This window comes from Mastigoproctus giganteus, chromosome 9 (assembly GCF_048544385.1).
Source record: "Mastigoproctus giganteus isolate SK-2022 chromosome 9, ASM4854438v1, whole genome shotgun sequence".
Classification (NCBI taxonomy): domain Eukaryota; kingdom Metazoa; phylum Arthropoda; class Arachnida; order Uropygi; family Thelyphonidae; genus Mastigoproctus; species Mastigoproctus giganteus.
The window spans coordinates 224,643,577-224,656,962 of record NC_143583.1 but is presented as its reverse complement, the minus strand read 5'-3'; the positions used below and the strand labels follow the sequence as shown (position 1 = coordinate 224,656,962).

Here is a 13,386-nt window from a genome sequence, read left to right as displayed (position 1 = left end):
GCTGATGTCGAAAACAATCATCCAATAAATCCACAAAAGCCTTGCTAGTGTGTGAGTGACCAGCACCCAAATTCCAGTCAATATCTGGGAAATTAAAATCCCCCATAATAAGACTCTCTGATTTACTGGCCCACTCTATTTCTTTGTACAGTTTCTTATTATACTCATCAGAGTCATTAGGCCTATAGCACACTCCTACTCTCAATTTTGATGTCCCAATGCTTATGTTACACCAAACTGACTCGACACTGCACTGTCCAGCGATGTCGACTGGCTTCACTTCCTTGGATTTTATGTGTTTCTTAACTAATAGCATAACCCCTCCTCCCTTCCTATCCTGTTTATCCTTTCTGTAGACATTGTACTCCCCAAATTCCAGTTCTGCATTCCTTATATCTGTGTGACACCACGTCTCTGAAATCCCAACAATATCTGCCTTTGATGTTTTGAGCAATACCTCAAATTCATCAAATTTATTTACTAGACTCCTAGCATTGGTGTACACGCAAGTATACATGCACCTGCTCTTCCTCTTAGCCACCCTAACACAACCCATGTGTTTACTTGTACCCCAATGATTCCCAGCAGTCTCTGAAATATCCTGCATCTTATTTCCCAGGCTGCTGCTCATTCCAATAGAAGCAATGCAAGAATCACTTTCTCCTCTGCCAGTGGCTACTGTTAATCTATTAGTCCTTGTATCCCCCCAAATCTAGCAGTTTTCCGACCCTCCTAACACTGCCTCGAAAACATCAGCAAATATTCTTGCACCCTTTCTATTTAAGTGTATCCCATCCCTGTAGAAGCAGTCTCTCCTGTTAACAAGTACAGACCAGGCTGAAAAAAATACTACCCTTTGAGCCCTGCACAATCTTTCCATGGCCGAATTGATCGACAGGGCTCTCATCATATACTCCCTCCTATTGTGTCTGGGCAGAATTGCAGACACTTTCAAATTCAACCCTAATTCACGGCTTTTTTTCATCAGTGACCTGTACTTGTTAAGTAATTCCGCCGGAAATATTGGATTACAAAGTGTGTTAAATAACAGATTACAAAGTGTTATGTTTAGTTAGTATTGTATGTATATTAATTAAACTGTGTTTGTAAGTGTAAATTTTTATTGTTATTTTGCTAACCTGTGGATAATATTTTTCCAATTTTCGTGTATCATTTAATTTTGTTAATTGGTAAGGGAAAAAAGGTGTAAATGTGTGCTTTATATCTTCATTTCTATAGCCTATGGATAATACTTCCAATTTTCGCTTATTAGAATTTTAATTCTATTAAATTGCCATTTAATAGAATCAAAATTCAATTCGCAAACTAAAATTACAGTAAGCACCAGTTATTGTGATCTTCACAATAACTGGCACTTACTGTAATTACACTGAAACTTCATTATAACGAATTCGATAAATCCAGCAAAAAAATTCGTTATAGAAAAATTTCATTATACAGTCAGTCCTCGTATAACACGTGTTTACACTACACAAATTCGATCATACACAATTTATAAATAGGGGAATGATATCTTACATAACACGAACCGAATTCGCTTATGCAAGATTCGTCTTTGTGTTTACAAGAAATGGCAGTCGAACGCAGAATCACCCCAACCGAACGCAACACGATAGGAACGAAGAGAAGATTCTGAAAATGTATTTGTTTTTTTATATCAGTGAAGGGGAAACATTTCACCATAATAACGTAAAAACCAACACAATTTCAGCTATCGGTATAATCGCAAATGCAATTAGATCGAGTTACTACCAGTTTATAACAGATTCTACTAGCAGAAACGCAACTGGAAATTGTTTTTATTGTTTTATGGTAGTAACCCCTTGAAATGTGCTTTAGTAAAATGTGAGGTGTTAATCTCTGCCTTTACGGTGTTGTTTATTCAGTTCTACACGCGCGCAGCTTTGTTTATGTGTATCAAGTGTGCCTCCTCGTTTGTAATTGTGCTTTATTCCCTAAAAATTAGTAAAATAGTTAATTAAAAGGTGTGAAAAAGAAGCGTCCTGGTGCATATTCAGAGAGAAAAATAAAAGCAATACTGTATCGATAAACAGAGGCAGACTGGATCAAAAATTCTTACCGAGGAAAATTTATAGTGGCATCATACTATGGTCCGCTTCTGTCGATAGAGAAAAAATATGAAATTGTGAAACGCTTTGAGTGAAATGAAAGACCGTGTGATATTGCACATGCTACAGGCCTAAATGAGGCAACGTCGAGAATTACAAAGAATGCAAAGAAAATAAAAACAACTTTCATAGCAGGAACAACTCAAAGTGTAACTAAAATCCATTAGATTAAGACACAAAGAATTGGAAGAGATGGAATGGCTGTAATAAAATACATAAGTATTTTATTATGATTATTTATTGTATTTGGTAATGTTTTGGTTACAAATGTGTATTCAATCGTGAGTGCACGGCACCTAACCCTATTTTTCCCATAGGGCCTGTTGTTTATATTGCACGATTTTGCATTGGACCAGGGTTTCTAGGAACACAACTATCGTACTATATGAGGACTGATTGTACAGAGAATATCTTTTTTATTAGAAATAAATTGTTATTTAATTAGAAAATAAAAATGAATCTACATTTATTTTTAATGTATTTTATTTCAAAAACACTTATTTAAATTACGTTTACACAATTTTCGCCGGTAAGTATCACAAATTAAAAAAATCTGTAATTTTCGTTTACACAGTACAATTAAAAAATTCTGATTCTCAAAGAAACCCTCACATTTATTCAGAGCATTAAAAACATTATCAGGAACATTTTCACAAAACTGTAGACCCATACGAACCGTTTTAAAAGCGTTAATCATTTCTTCACGAGTTGGCTTTTCTACAGGTTGTTCTGATGTCTTCAGCGTCATCGTTAATTTCTTCGTGATCACGGTCGCGTTTAACACTGTTCAGCAGTATTTCATCTTCATCTGTATGTTCTGTTGTAGTCAGATCTTGATCTACATAAACATAACTATCCACTGTTATTTCATTTTTGGTGTTTCCAGACGACACTAATAATGTCCAAAGGTTTTTCAGTTGTAAAAGGGGCAGTTCATCTTGTTCGTCTAGTTGTTGTTCGACTTCTGTATTCAATGCAAATCCTGCTTTCGAAAACAATTTTGAATAGTGTATTCAGTGACATCGTTTGTCCAAACTTTTGCCAGTTCAGAGATGCAATCTCTAAGGTTAATTGTAACCTCCAAGTTTCTATTTTCTGATAACGCATTGACAATCTTCGTTATTATTCTCTTTCGATAATGAAATTTAAAATTTTTAATAATGCCTTGGTCCATTGGCTGGAGTTTTGACATCACATTTGGTGGTAAAAACAATAACGTCACACTTTTAAGTTTGGCAGAAATACTGGCAGGATGTGCCGGACAGTTGTCAGTTACCAACACGATTTTCCTTTTTTCTTTTTTATACACTTGTCTAGTTTTAATATCCAGTCTTCAAAGATATCACTGGTCATCCATGCTTTTATATTAAAGGTGAACTCCCAAAGTTTTGCGCCTCTAAAACATCTTGGGTTTTTTGATTTTCTGATGACTAAAAGTCTTAATTTTTCGCTTCCTGTCATATTTGCTCAAACTAGCACAGTGATTCTTTCTTTGCTTTGTTTTCTGCCAAAACATTTATCATCCTTAAAAGCAAGTGTTCTATTCGGTAAGCATTTAAAGAATAAACCCATTTCGTCAGCATTAAAAACATCCTTAGGTTCATATTCTTCCAAAATCTTCTGGTATTGTTCCTCCAACTGTTGCAATCTTCTTCGCTTACATTAACGCTTTCTCCACAAATAACCTTTTCCACAATTCTGTGGCACTTCTTAAATTTATCTAGCCACCCAATGCTCGCATTAAATTCTGTATGTCCCAGGGACTGTGCAAATTTCAGAGCTTGTTGCTTAATTATTGGACCCGATATTAGTATATTCTTTTCACATATCATTTGCACCCATTTTAAAACAGCTTTATCAACATCTTCATATATACACAATTTAATTCGCTTCTTGTCTGCTCCTCCTTCAATTGCATTTAAAATTGATTCTCCATTTTTTAAAATCGTAGATAAGCTGCTTGTAGGTATGCCATAGTTCCCCCAATATCTTTTTTCTTAAAACGCTGGTCAATATCATGAAGAAGCTTTACTTTATCATTAATACTTAAACACTTTCTCTTCGACATTGTTTCCACAAATGTAAAAATTACTGGGCTGCATTAGCATTAGTAGAGGCTTTTGATGCAAGAAAGCAAGCTTATGCAGCATCAGCCAAAAAAAAAAAAACCCACTTCCACTTTACCCCTCTGTTCGTTCAAAATACCTGTCCAGCTGAGCCTTAAACTTATTTAGGCTATCAACCTCCACTACAAGGGATGGAAGTCTGTTCTACAAACCAACCAACCACCCGCTGGCTAAAGGCAAATTTCCACACGTCTATCCTACATCTCTCTCTTTCCTCAATTTGAATTTATGCCCTCTCAGGTGATTTTTCTGAGCAAGAGGAAGAATCCCATCAGCAGTGAGCATGCTTAAACCATTCAAGGCTTTATACACCTCTATCAGATCACCTCGCTGGTGCCTAGTCTCCAGACACTGTAATTTGCAAAACTTAAGCCTTTCTTCGTAAGAGCACCCCTTTGTTCCATTCACTAATCTTGTTGCCCTTCTCTGTACTCGTTCCAGCATCTCTACATCCTTCTTGAAATGAGGCCTCCAGACCTGTATACAGTACTCTAGGTGTGGCCTGACCATTGCCTTATACAATGGAATAATCACCACCTTATCCCTGCTGGAAAAATTCCTGTATATCATTGACAATACTCCATGAGCTACTCCTGCAGCCCATCTGCACTGCTCAGAGAACTTCATATCTGCCTGCACAACCACCCCCAAGTCCCTTTCATTCTCTACCACTGTCAGTGTAGTACAACAGAGTTTATACGTTGCTCTGGGGTTGCTGTTTCCCACGTGTAGTACTTTACATTTGTCAATGTTAAACTTCATTTGCCACCTCTCAGCCCATCTGCTCAACCTTTCCAGATCCTGTTGCAGCAGCATAGTGTCAGTCCTTGACAACCCTGCCAACCTTTGTATCAACTGCAAACTCGGACATTAAGCTTGATATACCATCATCAATATCATTTATAAATACAGAAAACAATAATGGACCCAACACTGAGCCCTGAGGGACTCCACTAATAACATTAGTCCACGATGAGCAGTGTCCATTGATTACCACTCTCTGTCTTCTCCCACTCAACCACCCCTTTATCCATAGCAGCAATTTGCCTCCAATGTCACACTGCTCCAATTTGTGTAGCAGTCTTCCATGTGCAACAGTATCAAAAGCCTTTCTAAGATCCAAGTATATAATATCAAAGTTATTCCCTGCATCCAATTCTTTTGTGACTGCATCATAGTATCCAATCAAATTGGTCAGGCAAGACTTCCCCTTAACAAACCATGCTGTGTCTGAGCTATAACTGAAGTCTTGTCTAAATGATCCTGCAGTGCTTCTTTAACCAGTGCCTCCATTAATTTTCCTGGAACAGAAGTTAAGCTCACATGTCTATAATTACTTGTGTCAGCCTTTGATCCTCCTTTGTGAATTGGGGTCACATTTGCACATTTCCATTCTATGGGTACCTCCCCTGAGTCCAAGGAAGCTCTCATAATTATGGCTAAGGGTTTGCTTACTTCCTTTGCTGCCTTCTTTAATATAACTGGATAGATCCCATCCACCCCGGGTGCCTTTCTTGTGTTTATCTTCAACAGTTTCTCCTCCACTTTACTCCCAGTTATTTCAAGATTCTGTAGCTTACTGCTAGAGTTGAATACACCTCTGGCATTCCCCTCGCTGAATAACTCCTCATGTGTGAATGTTGATGCAAAATATTCATTTAGTTTGTTAGCTACCTGAGCAGGATCATCAACAGTTGACCCATCCATATCAAGTGGACCAATCTGATTCATCCCCTTCCTTCTAGAGTTTACATAAGTAAAGAACTCTTTGCTGTTTTTCTTTGCATCCCTTGCCAAGGATTTCTCGTAATCTGCCTTCGCCTGCCTAACCTCCTTTGTAACTTGGTTGCATATCAACTTGTATCTATCATAGGCTTCTGTGTCATGTGCTAATTTGTAAGTATCCCATGCATTTTTCTTCTCTGCCATATGCCTCATTAGTTCATCTGACATCCATTTTGGCCTAAACCTTGAACAATATTTCTTAGTTGGTATGTAAAGCCTAGTAGCTTCCAAGATAAGTTCTTTGAATGCTTCCCATTTTGAATTTGCTGTTGGTAACATCATCAGTTGGTCCCACTGTACAGAATTTAAATACTGTCTCAGTCCATCGTAGTCGCCTTTACGGAAGCAATAACCCTTCTCTTTACTCCTAATGGTAGTTACCTCTTTGAGTAAATCCCACTTCAGCACACTGTGATCACTGCCACCTAGTGGTTCATTTATCTGCAGATTCTTAATGCATGAAGAATCACTGCTGATAATCAAATCAAGAGTATTACTCCCTCTAGTTGCCTCCCGAACATGCTGATGTAGAAAACAATCATCCAATAAATCCACAAAAGCCCTGCTAGTGTGTGAGTAACCAGCCCCCAAATTCCAGTCAATATCTGGGAAATTAAAATCTCCCATTATAAGACTCTCTGATTTACTGGCCCACTCTATTTCCCTGTACAGTTCCTTATTATACTCATCAGAGTCATTAGGCCTATAGCACACTCCTACTCTCAATTTTGATCTCCCAATGCTTATGTCACACCAAACTGACTCAACACTGCACTGTCCGGCGATGTCAACTGGCTTCACTTCCTTGGTTTTTATGTGTTTCTTAACTAATAGCATAACCCCTCCCCCCTTCCTATCCTGTCTATCCTTTCTGTAGACGTTGTACTCCCCAAATTCCAGTTCTGCATCCCTTATATCTGTGTGACACCACGTCTCTGATATCCCAACAATATCTGCCTTTGATGTTTTGAGCAATACCTCAAATTCATTTACTAAACTCCTAGCATTGGTGTACACGCAAGTATACCTGCACCTGTTTCTATTCTTAGCTACCCTAACACAACCCATGTGTTTACTTGTACTGCAATGGCTCCCAGCAGTCTCTGAAATACCATGCATCTTGTTTTTCAGGCTTCTGCTCATTCTAATAGAAGCAGTGCAAGAATCTCTCTCACCTCTGCCAGTGGCTACTGTCAATCTATTGGTCTTTGTCTCCCCCCAAGCTAGCAGTTTTCCGACCCACCTAACACTGCCTCGATAGCATCAGCAAATATTCTTGCACCCTTTCTATTTAAGTGTATCCCATCCCTGTAGAAGCAATCTCTCCTGTTAACAAGTACAGTCCAGGCTGAAAAAAATTCTACCCCTTGAGCCTTGCACAATCTTTCCAGGGCCGAATTGATCGACAAGGCTCTCATCATATACTCCCTCCTATCGTGTCTGGGCAGAATTGCAGACACTTTCAAATTCAACCCTAATTCTCGGCTTTTGTTCAACAGTGACCTGTACTTGTTAAGTAATTCTGCCGGTCTCCTACTCTTAATATTATTAGTGCCAACGTGTACAACTATATCACCTTTTGTGCCCTTAAAAGATGATATTCGCTCTACAATGTTATCAACCTTTGCCCCTGGCAGACATACCCTGGTCCTGTTCCACCTATCTTTTTTACAAAGCATGTTCCCCGTTTCCCTGACAATAGAGTCACCAACACCTACTAGTTCCTTCGGGACCAGCGCATTCTGCCTTAGGGGTTGTCTCTGTGTCACGCGATGCCCAAGTGCAAGCTCTGGCGTTGATTTGGGCAGCTGAGAGCTTGATGGGCCCCTCAATTTAGTTTCTTCGAGGGCATCCACCCTGTCCTTCAAGCTCTCATATAGGCCCACAAGAACGCCGAGTTGTTGCCTGATATCGATACACTCCTTGCATCGCGCACACACAAAGACATCCCCCTTGGCAGTATCATGTCCCGTACCCAATTGCTCTGCAAACATCAAGCAAACAGTGCATTTTATAAGGCTGTGAGTCAGAGGACAACTGCCCCCCCTACATGTTTTCCAGTTGTATGATCCTTCTTTAATGAGCCAAAAGCCATACTACTTTTCCATAAAGTAGATAAACATATCACCACAAAAGCTTCTTTTATATTTTGTTTTTATTGCTTTTATTCTTTATCTGCATCTTCTTATTGCTTTTATTCTTTATCTGCATCTTCTTATTGCTTTTATTCTTTATCTGCGTCTTCTTATTGCCTTTATTCTTTATCTGCGTCTTCTTATTGCCTTTATTTCTATATAAATATTCTAGCTTTTAGTCTATAAAATTTTTCATTATATTGTATTTTATTTTTCCATTATATTTTAATAAAGTTTTATTTCTTAATTTTGTCAGTTACTGCACTATTTATTTAAGTATGCCCATTCTTAAGTATGCTCAACACGAAATGCCTTTTTTCCTAATGTGAGATTGTGGGTTGTGTTATATCGCTGAGATACACTGTGAGCTTTGCAAGCAAATCTCAGAACATGAGGGTTATTTTCCAAGCTTTTGCTGTCATTGAGCACTGCTGAGCATTTGTAACTCACTCACATTCAAAAAAAACCTTGACTACACATGATTCCTTCCCTTGCTCTTGGTTAGAGTGATTCATATATGTGTGCAGGTCCCAATATTAATCACAGAAGGCCCTGCATATGTCTATGATTATGAATATGTCTAAATAATTATGAAGACAATTATTTTTCGTGATGAATAATGGCAAACTTCTTATGATATGGCTAATATACATCATCCTACTTCTGTCTGATGGATGATACTTGCATTCTTTTTTTTGGCTCTTTTGCTTTCATCTTCCATTGTTTCTTTTAGTTACCTTTCTGTTTGCAGTCGACACTTTTTTGTTGTACACAGTAATGTTTTCCAGTCATATGATCCTTTTGTAATATAATAATGGTAGATTATACTATTTTTCCTTAAAGAGTTATGAAGAAACACATCATTATCATTCAATAAATGTCTACATGAATATTTTGCTTTTATTGTTTTTAGTGCGTTTATTGTTTCTCCGTATTCCTACAGCTTTTATGTCTATTCATATATTTTAGCTTTTATACTGTATTTTAATTTACCAGTATATTTTAATAAAGTTCCAATTCTTACATTTCTTCTGTTTTGAAAGATTAATTTATTAGTTCCCATGTAGTTTCTTTATGGAGCAGTGCTTGAACAAGTTTTCTTGAAATGGATATATGATTAGTTCTAGGTTGTTTTTTTTTTAAACTCACAGTAATTTCTCATTATTTTGCTATGTAATAACATTATAAGAGTTTCCCCATGCATTCTATACTATCCTTACTATTTTCTACGTTATACAATAATGAACAATTTGAAGTTATGCAAGAACCCCTATGAAAAACTATGAACTATGAAAAACTATCCATAAATCTATCAGCAAACTGCATTCCATTAAGTGCTAATTGATCTGATTCATTAAATCAATCATCAATCACTTAAATCAATGATGTTATAGTATGTTACATCCATGCACCAATTAGTTTATCATCTGTTACTTGCACCTCACTCAACTGTTCATTTGCATGCTCTTTTTTGCTATTACAATATACAACGTTAATTTTATGCAGCCCACCTGTTCACTGTGTATATTATTGAAAATAAACGTTTGGATTTGCCATCGGAGCTTTTCTTCTTTTTTTTTTTTTTTCAATCAGCAGTTAGAACATTCCCACTAGGCAGTTAATTACGCAGACCACCGAACACTGTCAAATATGTTACCCAAATGGCACAGAAAATAACTATCGTTTAACTTTGTTCAGCAGAATTTTGGGTACCAGGAACTCAATTGATATTATACTTGGTACTCTTACAATTAATTATGTAATTGAATCACAGTTCCCGACTCTTATAGGCAATGATATATGCGAGGAAATACTTACACTACACTCCCCCCCCTCCAATTTGCCCGTGTATAAAAGTCGAAATTCATTAACAGTATCAGTTATGTAAGTGAATCACAGTTTCCAACTTTTATACAAGCCCAAAAATGAAGGAAATAGCTCGCTCTCTCTCTCTCTCTCTCTCTCTCTCTCTCTCATGAATATATCTGTTATATATATATATATATATATATATATATATATATATTCATTACATATAACAGATATTATATCAGCATTATATTATAAGTATTATAATATAATAATAATGGTATTTTTGGTATTATAAGTAAATATAATACCAAACAAGTCCCTGATATCCAACATTCCTCATGCAGCTATGTTTTGTGGTAAATTTTTGCAGCCCACTGTGCTCGACAGTAAGAGCAAATTGATGCATCAAATTTTATCCAATGCCATAAAAGTTAGGTTTCCTCCTATGTAATTTTAATATTTTGAATGCCACTGAAATTTGTGAATGAAGTTTTCACTCTTAATTGTAATCACTTTGCAGTTAGAAATTTGGCACTTCAGTTTACTGTTACTGTTTAGTGCAGTGGGCAGCAAACTTTTGTGATGAAACATGGCCATAACATGTGCAAAGTCAGCTGTGATAGTAAGAATGAAACAAGCCTAACTTTCACATGTAAAACAGCTCTTGTCAAAATAAGAAAAAAGAGGTCACGTACTGTTTAAAAATTTTTGAGGCAGCAACTCCACAAACAGAAACAAATGTCAAAATGCTATATATTCTCTTTTTACTGTCAGTAAAGACACATCTTCTGCTACTGCCAACATGAGCCATTTGGCTAGCTTTAGATTCATTCTGCATGAATGAGCTGATGCTATGCTACTGGCCAAGCACATGATGAGAAAACCTTGTTGATAGATGATCGACCAATGTCCTCTGTTTATCAAGCAAATAGCATGAAGCTGCCAGTAGAGAGAAAGGAGTTTTCCCACTACCTGCAGCAACTGAGTGCTGGTGTTCTTCGTCCACATCTGCTAGTAATTTGCCACTGAAGAGTACTGCAACCCTGCCAACTGAATGCCCAAAAGAAAACCTTATTGATATCTGACTCGTGTTTAGTGAGTGTAGATGGTAGCTCTTGGCAGCAGAAAAGCAGACTCCCAGTGGATGTTTAATATGTTCTTTCTTTACAATTTGTCTCTATTTTTTGCTGGTGGTTAAACCTTGCTTCTTTGTATCATATTGCCAATACTAATGTACTATTAACTAAATGATAAGGCTACTACAGTTTTTCAGGTCACTTAGTGTCATCTTTGTTGTTTACATCTTCATATATTATAGAACACAGATTATCTAGGTGATTGTGGTAAACTACTTCTATATAGTTCTTGATAATTCTTTTATGCTCAGGCATTTTAATTTCCAATTGTTTTCTTGGCTGGTGATCAGTCAACCATATTTACATGGCTTGTGTTTATAGAGGCAATTAGCACTATGCATTGTGTTATAAAAATGTTATCATCAAAACAAAACATTCACTAAATGCAACACACTGAAGTTAATTAGATCTCCAGTAGTGATTGGAGACCTAGTGGAGCTAGCCTTTAAAACAAAAAATTGAGAAATAAAATGATAACTAACACTTACTTTGTCCCAAAGAGACTGAAGTTCATCTTGACCACCCAAATCCCAAAAATTTAGCCGAATACCATGGATATCGATTCTGCCAACTGAAGGGAAAAAAATTTATTTTTTTTATAAAAAAGCTAATTTTCAGTTTGCATATTCTTACTAAATCTTTATTCACATATTCTTACTAAATCTTTGTTTGCATATTCTACTTTCTGGCATTATCAATGTTTCTGACTTACTCATCCTACTTTTTTTTTGTATAGTCAGAAAGTAGCATGAGTAAAAACAAATTGTTTCCTTCCACATTGTAATTTATTCCTTTTATAATTACTGTTTTTGAATCAGTAACATAATTACATTCTTTAGAACTTCTTATGATTCAAGGTGTATTTCTGACTGATGATTGCATTTATACACTTACTTTTTCGCAAATATACATGGTCTCAGTTCTAATCTCAATGATGTCCATTTCCACTTACAGTCTGCCAATCCTGTACTTTTTCTGAAAAAAATCCCAGTTATCAGTTGATTCAACCGCTGTCATCTCAATTCTTTGAATTATTCGCTGTATAACACAAGTATGACCTTCCGATTCAAAGGTCATACTTGTGCATATGTCCGTTCCGATATTCCCTCGCAGAGACTTAGTAATTTGGAATCTCCTCTTTTCGATCTTCTCTGGCTTAAAATCTCTCTACGACATTCTGTCAAATTCATCCTGTTACCTCTGTTGTTCTCCATTCCACTAATCACTTGGAACTCTTCAACTTCCTCTTTTTGAAACTTGAATGTCTCTTCCTAACAGTAAGGTAATTTTCCTTGATTTTAATATTTGCAACTCCAACTAACTTCCATTTTATAGTCATACCAACCCAGCTGGTCGAGATGCTAAGGCTTTTGCAATTACTACTGACCTTGCACATTGTTCATTTACCTACCAGAACACCAGACAATCCTAACTATGCAGCCAACACACTTGATCTTTTTCTCACAAAAAACTCTTCTAAGTACACAGTCGAGGTGAGTGGTTCTCTAGGCACCTCAGATAACTTGGTGATAATCTCTTCTCCAGTGGAGCCTTTATTTCATAACCATTCTCAATCTGTTGTTGTTTTCCATTACAAGAATGAAAATGAGATGATCTGTGAGATTTCTTTTGCTTAGTTGGATTTAGGGTTGCCAAGTGTCCTTTAATTCAAAGGGCAGTCCTTTATTTCAGCTCATGCGTCCTTGTCCTTTAATAAACTAGGAAAGGATGCCAAATGTCCTTTAAGTCAGTAATTGAACTCCAAAATTTCATTCATTACTACAATTTTTAGATGCATATGTTTTCAAAATTAATTAGTCAATCGGGATAAGTTAAATTCAACATTCAGATGTAATTTCTCATTAATGCATAAATTAGAGCAGTTGGCAACTTGGTATTCCTGCCACACTACCCGTTGCAGCTTGTCACTGTTATCTTTGCTGGAAGGGAACGAGGAAGGCACTGTCCCTTAAGGCATTAACATATTTAGTACTTAGCCATATGGTGCACTATGGCCCTAGATGCTGATGTGCCAAATAAATCCCCAATCAACCAACCAACTTAGCCGTATTACATCGGTTTTGAGTTTTTAATGTCATTATATTTCTTATGAGTTGAAGAATATCCTCAGATGAATATTTTGGTAAAAATAAAAATAAGCAGCAGCCATTATCAATCCAATGCAGGATGGAAGCCTCCTCAACAATTCATGTTGAGGGAAATGGACCATAATCTGCCACAG

The 13,386-nt window shown here is 36.7% G+C and overlaps 1 protein-coding gene across 7 annotated transcripts in view; it reads right to left on the bottom strand.

Annotated features, from left to right (window-relative positions):
• The window catches only part of Arfrp1 (ADP-ribosylation factor related protein 1), a 262,721-nt gene that overhangs the window by 197,150 nt on the left and 52,185 nt on the right, over positions 1–13,386 (bottom strand). For 6 of the 7 annotated variants that reach the window (XM_090381339.1, XM_090381340.1, XM_090381337.1 and 3 more), the window contains exon 4: positions 11,627–11,715. In XM_090381339.1, the coding sequence (XP_090237465.1) occupies positions 11,627–11,715 (89 nt within the window). The remainder of the gene's footprint in view (positions 1–11,626; positions 11,716–13,386) is intronic. The other variant, XM_090381344.1, reaches the window with a different exon arrangement.